The sequence below is a fragment of the Schistocerca piceifrons genome, chromosome 8 (assembly GCF_021461385.2).
Source record: "Schistocerca piceifrons isolate TAMUIC-IGC-003096 chromosome 8, iqSchPice1.1, whole genome shotgun sequence".
Lineage (NCBI taxonomy): Eukaryota > Metazoa > Arthropoda > Insecta > Orthoptera > Acrididae > Schistocerca > Schistocerca piceifrons.
Genome location: NC_060145.1, coordinates 488,458,067 through 488,475,082, shown reverse-complemented (window position 1 = coordinate 488,475,082; position 17,016 = coordinate 488,458,067). Strand labels below are relative to the sequence as shown.

The following is a 17,016-nucleotide window of genomic DNA, read 5'->3' as shown; positions in this document are numbered from 1 at the left end:
CAACTTAGGGTACTACCTTTCGGCTTAAATGTAAGTGCAGGAGTTTTCATAACAGCCCTCGAAGCGGTTTTAGGTCCGGATTTGCTGCAAAAGGTAACAGTGTATGTAGACGATCTAGTGATTGCCACTGCCACCTGGGAGGAGCACGTAGAACTACTGAGTAAAGTCTTAGAAAGGTTTAAGCAAGCGGGAGTAACAGCGAATCTTGATAAATCCAAATTTGGACGTAATCAGATTAAATTTCTAGGTCACATAATAACACCACAAGGCATCAAGCCTGACAGCAAAAAACTTGATGTAATTCGTGGGTTTCCTAGTCCGAGAACTAAGAAACAGCTCAAAGCATTTATGGGTCTAGCATCTTTTTTTAGACGGTTTGTTCCCAACCAATTAATGAATAACGAATCTTTATTGAGCCTGTTGCGTAAAAATGCGCACTGGGTGTGGACAGAAGAATGTCAACGCGCATTTGACGCTATCAAAAATGCCTTGGTGAACGCAAACATACTGCGACACCCAGACATGATAAAAGATTTTTGTATAGCGACAGATTCGTGTTCATACGGTCTGGGCGCGTGTTTATTTCAGTGGGACAGGAGCAACGACCCCACAACAATCAATGTAATCGGATTTGCCAGCCGCACACTAAACAGCTGCGAGAGAGCATATTCCGCTACCGAATTAGAGGCTCTTGCAGTGGTTTGGGCGGTAAAGAAATTTAACTATTACATCTATGGTAAAGAAGTCAAAGTATTCAGTGACCACCAGGCTCTGAGCTATTTAATGACTTGCAAATTATACCATACCCGCTTGCTTAGATGGAGGTTAGCATTACAGGAATATAAAATTAAAATCATGTACCTAAAAGGACAAGATAATGTTGTAGCGGACGCCTTGTCGAGGCTTCCACTAGGGCAATCCTCAATGTCAAATATTTTGGAACAATCGGAGGAACATCGAATACTATTAGTACAAGATAAGGTACATAGGAGGGACTTTTTACATATGTGTAAAAATATGTCTATATTGCAGGAAACTGATCCGATCTGGCGAGATATCATTAGTAAAATTAAGGAAGGAACCAATCTTAAAAGTGTTCAGAATTTCAAAATAGTAGATAATATTCTGTATTATAAAACAGGTGTGTCAAATGACCATGGAGTCGTGTGTATACCACAACAGGCTATCCCAGCTGTAGTGTGGCACACGCATTTAGCATGGGGTCACGCTGGGATAGGCAAGACAATAAGGATTTTGTCCAAATTCTGTTATTTTAAGGGGATAAGCCAGCAGACTCGCACCATTATCAGGACTTGTCCTCTGTGCCAAAAGGCTAAGTTTCAAAATAAGTCCACAAGGTTTGAACTGCATCCTATAGTGCCTCATCGACCACTTCAGTTAGTATCTATAGACATAGCAGGACCCTACCCACGAGCCAGGGGTGGATTGAAGTACATTTTAGCGGTGTATGACCTTTTCTCTAAATATTTAAAAATATACTGCCTTAAATCAGCCACTGCTCGTGGAATAGTTAAATGGTTAGGGAAGGAATATTTTTCACAAGTGGGTAAGCCTGAAGCGATAATATCGGATAATGCTTCCTATTTTACAGGCCATACCTGGAAAAACTATTTACATGAACAAGATATAAAGCATATACTAATTTCCCGTTTTCACCCACAAGCAAGTTTAGTAGAGAGAACATTTGGAGACTTAAATAAATTTTTCAGGTTATACATTGCATATAAACACACAAGATGGCCAGATCTGATACCTAAGTTTGTAGAAGTTCACAACGCAACCCCGCATGCTTCTACGGGGTATCCACCAAACGAGATTATAATGAATAATAATAGAGTTTTGAATGAGTGGCTGGCACCTTTGCCTAAGGTCCCAGTCATTCCTGAGCCTAAGGAAGAGAAGATAAGAAAAGCAGGGTGCAACCTTACCAGGTGCGCTCAGAAAAGGAAAGAAAAATATAACCGACATGTGACGAATAACAAAAAATTTAGTGTTGGGGACTTGGTACTCTTACGCAATCATCCTAAGTCCTCGGCATCCTTGAAACAGAATAGCAAGTGGCAATTGGTGTACAATGGACCTTTTAGAGTAGTAAGTGTGCCACATGAGTGTAGCTATCTCTTAGCAGATCCGCACTCAGGGAGAGTACGGGGACTGTATCCGTGTAAGGATGTAAAAGCATTCCTACAGTAAAAGACTAATAGTCATATGTGGACACCATTCGTTTGTAAATAATGAACATTAATGATGTGTGATCTTTAGAGATAATGTACTAGTGTAGAAGTGTTTAGTTATAAGAATATGATTGACTTTCTCATGTGTATGGATATTTGTGTTATGTACTCTTTTAATTTGTGTTATCTGGAACATGCTCTAAATGTTTGCACAGATAATCTGATTAGTGCAATTATTTGTAGTGTTAAGCTGTGACAGAGTTCAATCAAAAAGAACATTTTAGTAATGATTAGTTAGGGTACTACATAATTTTCTATGTGCCCAAATTTGAAATATTTCTTGGCACAATCTTTTCTATTAGGTGTATGTATGTATATATGTATAGCTGTCAGATTGACAGACTCGAACCCAGAATAATATCAATAATATGAGGCCCTGAGAACTTTATTATCTAACCAATGTTATCTGAGAGAATAATGCACCCAGTAGTGACCCGAGGGCACCACGGGAGGCAAACTTGTTGCAAATTTATGTAATGCAAAGTTACGCGCAAAGAAGCTTCAATTGAAGCATGTGCAGATTCAAACAGTAAAAAAGAGCTAGCCAGATACAGTCCAAGTCAATTTTTGCCTACAGAGACTACACTGTAGTTACATAGGACGTTGATAATAAAGTGTGACATGAGTTCAAAGGAGTTATTGAACAATATGCCTGAATCCGGCTGGAATGCACAAATAAAATCTACTCGAACACGAATATAGATGACTTTTGGGCAAACTAATACCAAATTTTGAATATTTGTTACCATGTACGCAAATATCACACCTTGGTAAAGAGTTACGAATGTGATATTACAAAAAAAAATTGCACAGCGGACATTGTAAATAAAAATAAAGGAACTTAAACAAAAGTGCAGTATTGTGCGGCAGAGACAGACAGTGACTGTTAAACCTGCAGCAATACGTCACGGAGTAGTTGAGTATAAGTAATAAAAAACTGTATCATCGCCGTGTGTGCAAGTGGACAAGGAACTAGCACGACACGAACAGTGAACCGATAACGGACGGTGGATCAAGCTAGTGTCAAACTTTAACTCTTTGTGTGTCAAGGGACGCTAGGAAAGCGCATTGACTACAGAGATACATTTTGTCCAAAGGTGAAAACTTGCGTGTGACTAATGACAAGTCATGACATGGTGAAAAATATTGTATGCCCATAAAACGTGTTACTGTGACAACGAAACATTGTGCAAACCAGACTAGTGAAGGCCTACTGAGTAATAACTGCCACTAACTGTGTGCGTTCTTTCCCACAGCAGGAAAAATGCCTATAAGGATAGTACACTGTTTCTGAACTTGTTGCATGTTTCCTGGAGCACTGCAAGAAAACGTCGCACGGGCGAGCGGATATCCAACGCGCATCCGGCTACATCAGCTATGCAGCGGCCGCAGCAGCCCGTAGCAGACCAGACAGACAGCCACGCCCCTCCGCGCCGTAGCTGTCAACGCCGGGGGCGGTGACCTACACGGAGTCAGCGCGCCGCGCCGAGCGCCGCTCAACAATCACTCCGCACCGCTCACCAAATACAGCATTATTGATTTTTTTTATGTTCACATAAACTGAATAACATGTCAATGACTTCATTTCGATAAACATTGAACATTTACTACGTAGGACAAGTGACCTTGTAGTGTATCACAAGAATAATAGTATCACACACAAAAAACTTCAGTCGAACTGTATGTGACTGTGATATTGTGTAATTGTGTAACCGTTTGTGACGAACTGCTAATTTAATTCAAATGAATAACTGTTAAAGAGACAATATTGACCATGAACCAACTGGGATGGTTGGGCTCCGGCACAGTTTTGCCCAGGTTTTCTGTTTGCCTACGCCCAAATGGGGGAGCCATGAACTTATATAACCCTGGGACTAAATAAAAGAGCCATTCCGTAAAATATACAAGTGTAAAGAACGTTACTGGCACCATTGTGTCAAAGTGTAAAAACTCTTTGCCAAATGCTGCCAGGGGGCAATGTAACGTTCCCTGGCAAACTCACATTATTAAAGAACAAGAGTTTATTTGTACCATATACGCTGCTCTGGGCAAGTTGTATATATCGTAATTATTGAACAAAAATATTACTGAATGTGGTGTTAAGACATTTGTTATTCTCCTTATATTTTTTGTTGTAATATTTCTCTGTATTTAGGATAGGAATTTTTCTGTATTTATTATGTGATTGTAAAATGTGTCAGTATTTGCGATAGCAGAGATATATATAAAATGTTGTCAGAAGAGAATAATATCGTCAATTTGCAAAGAAATGAGAATAATATCGTCAATTTGCAAAGAAATGTTAATAGTCAGCAATACTATTTAAGCACAATGCATTATGTATTCTTTGGTCTTCTCTGTTCAGAAGTCATTGCGGTAGGACACTGTGAAAGAGTTTTTTACGAATGGGTAGACTTCTTTTGTCTCTGTCTGGTCTTAGCCGCCATTAGACGATGCGTTACGAATTAATGTGAGTTGTATTGTTGTTTGATCTAAATATATTAGAGTTCATCAAAAGTGTGAATTATTTATGTAAATTAGCTTGCCCACGTCATCTATAAAATTTCTTTAAGAATTTTTCAGCATTTTTTAGCGGTGTTGCTGGGCTGTGCCGCGACCAACAATAGGCGGCACATTTAAAAAATTAATAAACCCGTAAATCGGAAACAGAAGCATAAAAATCAATAGTGAATTAAGAAATTGTTCTTCTTTTTCAGTGATCCTGTGGCTGATAAAATTTGAATTAATTATACGTTTGTGCATTCGTAGGCGGATAGCTAATGTTAGTTAACATTGAAATTTAAACAGTTTGGTTCTTTCAAAATATCTTAAATGTGTAATGAAGTAGGTTTGATCAGTGATAAATGTCGGCTTGGCAATAATTAAAACATTTTCTGCTAATAGAGGTAATCTTGTGTTCTATGGCTAGTGCCGGGATAAAATTCAGTAAAAATATTTAACAAAAAACCCACTGCATCTGGAAAGTGTATGCCAAGGCCGAATGATTTAAAGGACTCAATTCTCAACCTAATATTCTTAACCAGTTCATATGAGTTCACGTAAATATTATTTTTTCTTTAAATGTACGTAATTCTTAAGAAGGTAAAAATTTTTATTACCACACGAAAATAAGAGAGTGGTTCTACAACAAAGTTCGCACGAAAGAAAATTAACTTAAAAGCAAAAGATAAAATTTATTATTCTTCTTTAACGAAATTTCAAATCAATTCCATTCATTTCGACGATTTCGTTAAAGCCTGCTTTGTGAATGAAAATTCCCTTAATATACGCATGTTTTTACTATCCTGATCAGCGAAGCTAAATCAGGCCGGTATGAGAGAGGTTTTTAAATTTTAGATTCCACAAAAAAGAATATTAAATCCCAATAGTGTCTATAACATCCTAAGAGGTTACTCCATCGACAGGCTAGTGAAACTGGAATACCTCGAAAGTAAATTGTGATGAACGTCACCAAAAGCTGCCCACAGGTTTCTGTTTGTTGTCATTAACGAACCAGCTTCAGAGCATAAAAAATACTAGAGGCTGAATCTCCTTTGCAGATGAGCTACTAGGTACTCGCATAGGATCTGTCAATGCATGAGATGAATTAGAGGAAATTAGTTGGGAAGTTCTTGCAAGACTAAGTAATCGATGCATAGGAAACAAACTAACAATAGCAGCATACTAAAATGTTTATATAATACTGAATCTTATCAAGACTCTAAAAGCCAACAATCAGAATAAATTACCAACCAGTGAAAAGAGATGAATCGTAAACATACATCAGTAAAAATATCAAGCATAACACCCAGTAATCGTGTACCATAGAGGCATTAATATCCTCAGCAAAACAGCAATGCGACAAGCTCATATGACTTGCAAAATTCTGGCTGCTGCCGTGTGACTAGCCAAGCTTACAGTTGTAAAGATGTGATAGATAGAGACAATATGAGTGCGGATGTTAATACGGACTTGATAGCTATTTGATGAGTGTTAGTGGCAATGAACAGTCAACAGAACTTTAACCATTTTGCTACATGAAGGTAGAACCCGGAAGCCCGCTATTTATAACGAACTTTCAGGAAATGATTTTTAGCTAGTGTTTTGCTGCGATTGCCTAGTGGGTATGGGATGGATGGTAATTTCATTAACGTTGCTTTGCACTACCTAGATACTACCTGCTACGACAGAGTGAAGAAACATGGAGCAGACAAGAAGCCTAAAGAGATACGTGCATTGAACTATGAGAATGTGATCACAATAAGAAGGAAAACCGAACCCCAGCCCGCGGAAAAACGTAACACCATGGATGCCGAACAGATACAAGTCACGTGGCAGCCATTGGCTGTAATTAGCGTTGGACTGTGTTCATTTGATAACTGGGTTCAATTTAGTCTTATTTTGCAAAGTTGGAAGAGGAATTACCGACAATGCGGCACTCAGTATATGAAGAAACCGTAAGGGTGAACAGGACTCACCGTAGAGTGAGGGAGGGATGTCTCCAGGCAAGTGATGCTCGTCGCCGCGGCCAACACACGGAGCGTCCCGACCGTTGCTGGAGTAGTAGTGAGCTTAGCGACACAGCCCACACTTCCTTACACGCCAGCAGAAGGCCGCGTGACGTCACCGAGCCTCGCATTACTGTAACGATGTGGCGATATGAGAGCGTGTTTTATCTCGAGCGTCTGTCACCAGGTGCAACAACCTCCACTTTAGTAGACTTATACAATCAGTCCATCTAGTCCCACGTAGACATCTGATTCCTCTGAAGTCGAAATATCGGAGCGTATTGTGATGCTAGTTAAAACTCGATGCTGTATGCCGGAAAACATTGTCTCAATCTCAGTTTGAACAACATCAAACTTTTAATTTCTTTCCGTTCTGTAACTGCTGCAGAATGAGCGTGGCTCTGTTTCGTATGTTCTTGTTCAGTTCTTTTTGGCTCGAGTGCATAGTCATATGTGAGAACTGATAAACTGAAAAGTGCCCTTGTTCATCTTCCATACTTAAAAACACATATTTCCTGCTGCAAGGTCTTTCTTTCCATAATTTTGGAGGAGGTAGTACAGAGCAAAACATGAAAAATGTCCGCTGTATATTGGAAGTGAAATGCATACTTTAAGAACATGTTCAGTACACGCGATGTGTCTCACATTATTGAAGATGATCAAGTGCCCGTAGCTATGAAGGTATGCATTCTAGAGCCAATGTTTACTAGACGTTTTTGTTGTTTTGGTCTTTAGAATCAAGTTTGAAAGTTTCTTGCTCTCCTACCTTAGCACCGAAAGATCTGGAACGTGTATTCCACTGATAGGGGAGTCAGCAACATTTTCGCTTACCGCTGCCGGCTTGTTCATATCCGGACCGGGGTCCTTCATCTCAGAGTGATGTATTTTCTCTTCCCCATCACCTCTGAATGTCCTTAAAATCATCGCGCAGTCATCCTGCAAAGCATAATGAAAACTACAGTCTGGCAATATCTATTCTCCTTGGCATAAACACACATCCATTGTGTTTCTCTTCGAATAACAGTGACTCTTCCAATGCGATAACATGGCGCTACAGTTATGGGCTGTGCTGTTGTTGGTGTACGATTGTCATTGTGCCTGTCTCTATTGTTTTGTCAATGAAAGCTGAAACAACGGTCGGCGTAATGACAGCGCTGCAGACGTCTTCTTGTTGTCCGTGTGGGTACTTGCCTTGCTGTTATCAAAGTGATTTCTCGACTCACCATACGAGAGATGGATTTACAATACTTCATTGTCAAGCGAACAATGACTCCTCTCACGGACGCTAACGGGTTGAGGCTACTCAGGTCCTGAACAACATTGAGTACGCACATCATGAACCTACTGCTTCCGTATTCGCATGACAGTCGTGGGATCCTGTGTCAGACCTGCAACTGTGGATGGGGCAGTAATGGTGGCCACAACTGCTCGCCGCAGCCACAGATCACGACTGCCAGTGACTGGAGCCCCGCACACGCGGCAGACACTGCAGGCGATGCAGCATACCAGGAGGAGGGGGCGATACCAGCTCACTGTCCTGCCTCAAGGTGGACTGAGTGGGAGTTGTGTGTTCCTGCTGCCAGTCCATGCGTTGCACAGTGGTCAGTACAAGCTTTACTGACATTCACTGCACGATGCTGCAACACAAAACCGATTTACAAAAACTCGTAACAGCCTGTGGCTTGCGAACAGTAGATGTTGCTGAAAGGCAAATATTTTTCAATGGAAACAGGCTGATGTTTAGTGGATGAAGCTTCATGTCAAAGTTCTTGTCGTACTGAATTCATGTCGAGGAAGAGAAGATTTTCTGTGCAGAATAGTACACTTATTGTGATGATCCTGTGAGAGGCACATACTGAAGACAGTAGAGTCACTGCAAAGCCTACAATGTGTAGTGGCTTAATGAAATAAATGACATTGTTTTACAAGAACAATATCTTGTTCCTTCCATATCTCGCCAGCCTAAATTCATCTGTCATTTGTGATACAGTTTTGAATGAGCTGCAGCTACATGTTAGGATCCCAACTGTGGGCCTCTGAACCCCTTCAGCGACTGCTGTGCACCCCAAATACTAGAATAGGCCTCCAGAACAGGGCTTACTGCAGTGCCGTATGTAACATCACAAATAGATGCTATACATTTTTGCAGACCCTTCCAAGAAACGTAATTCCTTTACTACTTTCCCCAACTTACTCTCTTCCTAAGCTTTTAACTTCGTGTCACTTTCATAGCGATTCATATTATTTTTATAATTGGAGTATCTTCAAATATACTATACCATCTCATGCAAACATCACCTGCTCCTGAAATTTAGCAACCGGATAACACGAGATTCTTCTCTTAATAGTAGATATTATGATTGTGTGTGTGAACTACTAAGGGACCAAACTTCTGAGGTCATCGGTCCCTAGACTTACACGCTACTTAAACTAACTTAAGCTAACTTACGCTAAGAACTACATACACACACACACACACACACACACACACACACACACACACACACACACACACACATGCCCGAGGGAGGACTCAAACCTCCGCTGGGAGGGGCCGCGCAGTCAATGACATGGCGCCTCAAACACGCGGTCACTCCGCGCAGCTAGCTATTATGATTGCATTGCTACATATATACATAGAGGAAACCAAGTGAAAAGTAAAGAACAATGTTATTCTGCATCTGCTTGAAGTCATAACAACGTTACTCGTTCCTGTACACCGTGACTTGGTCTCAGAATGCAATTTACCCTCTCTTCTAAACCGCTTAGCGTCCTCAGAATATTAGTGTTCTATTCTACAGTCCTACGGAGCTTATGCAACGATTTTCGTTTCTATCGATTTTTCTCTGTCAGTATGCTATAATTGGTTCATAATTTCCGAAATTCTCTTGGCTATGCACATGTCTGAGAAGGCCGATAGTATGACTTTCTCGTAACAGCCACGCCACAATAAGGTACACACAGTACCCAATAATTTTTCGAACTGTGAGAATATCTACTGTATCTGTTAATCTGTGTCTGCTATTTGCGACATATCTTGAGTGGTGGAAGGGTATAGTTTTTCATTCGAGTGATATGTCGAGAATGGAGTCAAGAGTGTCAGGCAGGGATTTCTTTCCGTCGACGAATTTCTTTTCCTTTGAATTCAGAATTCCGCGGGTCTCGGCCTTAACTTCTCCACCACCTCTCCCAGTTCGTTCTCCAGTTGCGGCCTCGACTCTTGCAGGCGCTGCTGACCGTCCAGCTGCTCGGTCCATCAGACTGTGCGAGACGGTGTCCATTCTCGTCAGTTCAGCCTTGACTGATCCTGATGCACGCAGAGAGAAAATTCATATGCTACTTCACCGCGTGGAGAATTCCGACAACAGGTGTTGGCGTATCAGCTTATCTCGGAGCGCTGATTGCCAGGTGCGCCGTTTGTAGATAAATCCCACCAAACGTGCAACTTGCACAAAATGTGCTTTACTTTTTGTATAGACAATGAAAATTTTTATCTTTTTGAGATTTACATTTGTTATTATTGTGCAAGAACCTATCCGTCTATCTTAGCTGTAAGACATGTCTTGTTGTCAGAAATGCGAAACCTCAGAATTCTTTCAGTGACCTTTTTGAACTGGCTACAGCGAGACTGCACAGTTCAGCAGGCTCTCACCGTGAACACATCAGTCAGCCAGTTGGGGACGTCCTCTCTACGACTGGTGCTGCTCCGTTCCTGACGCGGAGATGAATTCCCCTTCACGTGACCAAATGACTGGTATCAAACCGGAAAGACATGACACACATTTTTCTGTAAATAATGTAACTGTTTTTAATACACTCGGTGCTTTTGTAGCACTGAGCAACAAAATTAAACTTTTACTGTGTTCAGTGGAAACTGCAAGGTGATTTATATGTTGTTTTGTCTGATAATTTCAAATCTTTTCACAGTTTTTTCCTTACAGACATAAATTTTTATTAAACACAAACATTTAAATTCTATGAAATTTGACATTTATTTAGAGCCGAGAAAAGCTATATCTTTCTGTATAGTGCCTAAAATTTACATTTCTGTGAACCAAGTTTATTACTTACACGCCAAGGTTGGAGGGAAGAAGTCTAAACGCGAGCCCAAGAAAAAGAGTGTTAGAGCAATATTAGAACCAAGTTTCCCATAACTGTCAATAATCTGACTAACGACTTCTGCATAGTTATAGGAATTATGGTTTCCCAGGAAGTGTTTTTACAGTGCTTTGGAAGCATCTCCATGCAGCTGCCTCAGCTTCTTTCACACTTTCTTCAAATGCAGGATCATTAATTATTTCCATTTGTGGACCAATAAAAATGTCCCCTTTGATCTTGGCGTCACCGATCCTAGGGAATTAAGTTTTGAGTAACTCAAAACCTTTGACAAAATTCTTGATCAAGCCCAGCTTGATGTGTACTGGTGGAGGATAAATATTCTCTGATTTCACCAATGGTTGATCAACTGCAATTTTCGTCCCAGCATTGGGAGTTTCTCTATGGCCATTGTATCATTGTTCCCGAAAGTAGTGGTTTCTTTCTGTCCCTGCTGTCCCACTCACAAAAGAAACGACAGAACTTCGTACATCCCGGTTGTAACCCAAGAAGCAGGACTGTCGCCTTCAGGTCGCCACTTGTATGCCATTCATAGGTATCATATTTTATTCTGTTCAGCACAAGCTTCATGCTGTCGTATGATTCCTTCATATATGCAGCATATCTAAGAGGGATCGAAGGACAACGGTTGCCAACGTGCAGAATGACTTCTTTGAAACAAATCTTAGAAGAATAAATGAAAATCTTCCATTCATTGGGATTGTGCGGGTTTCCAATGACTTCAAATAAACTCTCCACGTCGTTACAGTACATCAAGTTATCTTTCTTGAAGGAAAGATATTCAAACTGTTGTTGTGATTTACGAAAAAGCATATCCTTGCTTTTTTTATGTAGAACATTCTATCCTTTCATCCTTTAAACCACACTCGCAGCTTTTTTTTTTTTTTTTTTTTTTGGCAAGTCAGCATCACGAAGCAAATCGTTTAATTCAGACTGTGTAATCATATGAGGTTCAGTTGACATGTTTGTGTCGGAAAACAATGGATCCTGTTTTTCACAATCAGAATGTACCTTAATTCGGAAAATTGGTCTCATCAGTGTCTATATTCCATGTTTCTGGTCTTTGAGGTTTGGGCAGGCTTGAACTGTGAGGCACAGGCCCTTTAGTTGAAGCAAGATCAGAATACTCGACAATGCGCCTAGTCTTCGATGTTACTCCAGAGATCTGTGTAATGCAGAATTAGCTATCTGTTATATGGTTCTGTGGTCTCTCCAAACTATGGGAACGAAAAATCGCATGTGACAGGTTCACACATGAAACACAACATATGCATGGGACCCAGGATTTACCACAATAAAACTGGCATGTTTTTCTAATCAGTGAGGTTACATTTCTCGTTTGAGATTTGAAAGTTAACTCTCCAGAGATATAACGAAAAGTGTGTGGGTGGTTAACAAACATACAGGACATTGTTAGTACACAAACACAATATACAGAATCAAGAAACAATAAAAAAAATTACGAAGTTCTAAATTACATTTGTCAACAATGTAGAAGGTTTATGATTTCACTGATTTACGACTCTGGTTAAATATTTTTCTAAGAGGAAGATATTATTTCAGTATAGTGTTACCTGCAAATAACAGAAACAAATGTAAGTATGCAATAGTAAAAAATTTAGCTTCAAATAACAGAAACAAACGTTATTGTGCAATAATAAATAATGTAGCTTAAATTATATACACATTATGATAGTAATTGGAACCCAACAGTGCGATTCTAGCTTCATATTCAGAATTAGCAGACTAAAAGAGTTACAAAAAATTGCAGCCCAAAAGAGCAATTCCAATATTACATTAAGAATCAGCACACCAAAATACACAATAATTAATGATCATTTCTCATTTAACAGCACAGGTGTTTCACGAAGAAATGGGTTCCTACCGGTAACATGCCTTACAACTTTAATTTCTTTCCTTGAAATGTTCGACAGATAAAATTCGAAATATCAAGTGGCAGTAATTACTAAACTTTAACATATATATATAAATTCCTTTGTAAGGACAGAAACACAGGATATGACGTCCAGTTACGAACTATGTGTGTCACGGGGCTCCACCTCGCAAAGGTGGGAACCAGAGATCGTTTAGTCGGAACACTCTTTACAGCCAGCCATCAAGTTCAGTCTTATATGTGCTCCTCAGTTACGCTGAGTGCTGGGCAGTTTGCGGTATATAAGCCGCTCCTGACACTGAAAAGTATTCATAATGAAGTCCAAGATGAGTTTGTTTTGGACTAATTTAGTGAAGACGACGCAAACAGTGAAAAGGTGTAAAGTTTTCGAAAAGGTGTGCTCAAGTACACGAAGTAGTTTCGTAGGACACTGGAAACCTTTAGACGTCACTGAAATTTATTACATAAACAATTTTATTTTTTGACGTAACTCTTACAAATTTTGTTATATAAACAAAAAACCGGTCTATTTTACATAATGCTTTCGTCACTGAAAGATGATCATTACGTGCATTCTACTCCAACATGGGAACTGGCCCTCCTTCGACTTCGACTTTGTTTCTAGTGAAACGATATGCTTCACATCTCCGTAATTATAGCTGCTGGTGCCAGAATTGGTATCTAGGCGGTGTTTGTGAAATGCGCTCGCTTTTCTTTGAGGGATCCCCCGTTTCAACCTTACTCTTACTCTTATTCCCGTTTCTTCCCCGGTAGCTGAAGGGTCAGCGCGACGGACTGTCAATCCAAAGGGCCCGGGTTCGATTTCCGGCTGGGTCGGAGATTTTCTCCGCTGAGGGACTGGGTGTTTTGTTGTCTTAATCATCATCATTTCATCCCCATCGACGCGCAAGTCGCCGAAGTGGCGTCAAATCAAAAGACTTGCACCAGGGGAGCGGTCTACCCGACGGGAGGCCCTAGTCACACGACATTTCATTTATAACGAACATATTATCTTTAAAGGCTGGTACTGAAACCTTAACCATTTAATTATTTCGTCATTTCATGACAAACACTTCTTTTTTGTTAGATTTTCATTTGCTTTAAAACTGCTCTCATTCAGCCTTTTTCGGTCTCACTTAGTAAACTCAAGAGCTTAGGACCAAAAAACCTTTCAGAAGTATAAATTTTATCGCGAGTGCAGGGTATGGCTAATCAGCACTCGTATTCGAGTCTTTTTGACGCGGGAAAAATTCTTGGACATGCTGCAGGTACGTGATGGATTGCCTGATAAAGACAATGGGCGCCTCCTGGAGGGTTTTGTTTACTGTTGTCGTATCACACTTGTGAAGTGGTGACGTACACTATGTGATCAAAAGTAACCGCACATCCCCAAAAGCATACGTTTTTCAAATTAGGAGCATTTTGCTGCCAGCTACTGCCAGGTTCTCCATATCAGCGTCCTCAGTAGCCATTAGACATAGTGAGAGAGCAGAATGGAGCGCTCCGCGGAACTCACGGACTTCGATTGTGGTCAGGTGATTGGGTGTCACTTGTGTCATACATATGTATTTGAGATTTCCACACTCCTAAATATCCCTAGGTTCACTGTTTCCGATGTGATAGTGAAGTGGAATCGTGATGGGACACGTACAGCACAAAAGCGGGCAGGCCGGCCTCGTCTGTTGACTGTCAGAGACCGCCGACAGTCGAAGAGCGTCGTAATGTGTAATAGGCAGACATCTATCCAGACCATCGCACAGAAATTCCAAACTGCATCAGGATCCACTGCAAGTACTACGACAGTTTGGCGGGAGGTGAGGAAACTTGCATTTCAGTGTCGAGCTGCTGCTCATAAGCCACACGTCACGCCAGTAGATGTCAAACGACGCCTCGCTTGGTGTAAGGAGTGTAAACATTGGACGACTGAACAGTGGAAAAACGTTGTGTGGAGTGACGAATCACGGAACACAATGTGGTGATCCGATGGCAAGGTGTGAAGGTGTATGAAACCAATTATAGTGCTTAACGGGTAAAACTTCTAACAGTCGAGGAAGTAAGGAGCCACTAGGATCGGGCGAGGAGGCAGGGCCAAGTGCTGGTAGAAGTAACACGACACCTTACTTATAATGCATTTATTAAAACTAGCTAAAATACAATATACACTCTGCCAAGATAATGAATATAGGGAGAATTAAACCTCAAGAAACTAGTTCATCAACAATTTAACATTGTACCACGCAACATAGTACTGCGTATGCCTTAAGGGCTGCAATCGCAAAGAAAGCCTGAAGGGCCAAATTAACAAGATAAGAAAATCTTAAAAATATTAGCTGGAAAATAAGTGCTTATTAAGAACTCGACCTTAAGGGCCGGGTAATAAATGAAATTAGTCAAACAAATTCTGCAATAAGTAAGTAATGGCCAGGAATTTATCAGTAAGCCGGCCTTAAGGGCCCTAGTACACTAACAAGGGAAGTTAAGTATTAAAACTGGATTTCAAAGCCTTAAGGGCTGTAGAGCTTCCAAAAGAGGGGGGGGGGGCTGAAGGGCCAATTCATCAAGGTACTTAATAAACAGCTCAGCCTGAAGGGCTGGCCGATGGTTAAGGTTAGGGAAGTTCTCAAAAATACAAGGCGAATCAACCAATTTATCAGTAATCGAGCCTTAAGGGCCACAGTGCATTTAGAATCCACTTTAAGCGTTAAGAACTATCATACAGCGAAGCAATTCCCTAAAATTTAGCAACCTTAAATAGATCAATTGATACTATCCAGCTTAAAACCTAGGGACAACAATACATGCGTATACTTCTAAAAGGTAAACTTGCATAAAATCTAAACTTAAAATGCAAACAATCGCACACCAACATGGCCAGCAAATTTACAAAAGTTTAACCACAGTTGCTGGAGTATGAAATACGAGCAGCTGCAAGGCTACCAATCAGCGATCGTGCCCCAATATCATGATTTAGAATCTTCAGGTAGTACGAAACAGGAAAAATAAGGCGAGCCCCAAAGAGGAATTAAATGATGCCCTTCAATTACAAATTGTTAAACCGCAGCGTAAAGCTGCCACATTTCACAAACTGGCGTAAAAGCCACAAGCTCAATCGACACTGTTCACATAGGCAAACATACAAATAAAATTCTCTAACCCTGTAAAATTTTCAGTCTAAAAGGGGGCTGATAATAACATACGGTGTTAAAACAATCTTTAAGGTAAACACATGCACCAACAACCTTTAAGGTATGCACAGCCACGTGCTACCCAAATTTCTTTTCTTTCTCTCACATTCATAGAACACGTAGGCTTGGAACTGACTACCAAATTGGTCACAAGAATCAACAGATCGCCACCAATACATCAGCACCTAATTAGACAGTCTCCTAGTGTGACACGACAGAGCAACAGTTCACAGTCACAGCCTTTGATTCAACACGTTCTACCATCCTCGCTGTACAGCGTCGACCATGCGCGGAGTGCCTACTGCAAATTTTAAGCAAGCAATTCACGCTCACGTCGACGCCTAACCGAGGAACCAGCCCAGCAGTACAAGAACGACCTACACACTCGAAGTCAAACTCCGCAACGCAGTGCAGAACAAACATTCAACCTTTCCCTTCATAGGTTCAGAACCGGCGAGCTAAACCGGTGGACGGAAAACACACAATGTCGGCGGCAGCAACATAAAGGAAGTCGCAAACACCACCCTAATACAAGGCAATAGCAAGTCAAAAGCACAACGGCAATAGCGAAATACACTCAACTTCAGTCCCGGAGGAAAACCTGCCGCCCTCAGTGCTCAAACATTCCCGGAGCAACCGTCCCCGGCGACTCCCACTATTCTTCGGAACAGTAACATCACAGCTCCTTATTTCAGTTCTCTTACGACAAGAACAAGCATAATCGGAGCTAACGGCTTCTCCAAGTCAGACACGCTATGCCGTAGAACCTCACGGTGGAATCAGCCGGCCGACACCACACAAACCACCGCAAGTAAGACAAACAAGCACTTCCGGAGTCGATGGCGTGCTGTCACGCTTCACCACTCAGTCACTCCACTCCACCGACCTAGAGGGGGGGGGGGGGGGGGGCATTAGACGAGGAGAACAGACGGCGACGCCACGCGGAAAAGCGCCGGCGGGAAGCCAAGGCGTAACTAGGGCGCGTGTTTAAACGAGGCGGACAGAAGCACGTCTCAGTGTGGTTATGGCGAATGCCCGGTGAACGTTATCTGCCAGCG

At 41.2% G+C, this 17,016-nt stretch overlaps 1 protein-coding gene across 1 annotated transcript in view; it reads right to left on the bottom strand.

Annotated features, from left to right (window-relative positions):
- LOC124712482 (serine/threonine-protein phosphatase 6 regulatory ankyrin repeat subunit A-like) overlaps window positions 1–16,222 on the bottom strand; it is a 129,611-nt gene extending 113,389 nt beyond the window's left edge. The window contains exons 1-2 of the mRNA XM_047242776.1: window positions 16,175–16,222; window positions 1,466–1,480 (exon numbers count right to left, since the gene is read on the bottom strand). Coding sequence (XP_047098732.1) covers window positions 1,466–1,480; window positions 16,175–16,222 — 63 coding nt within the window. The remainder of the gene's footprint in view (window positions 1–1,465; window positions 1,481–16,174) is intronic.
- Between the last annotated feature and the right edge of the window lie 794 nt (window positions 16,223–17,016).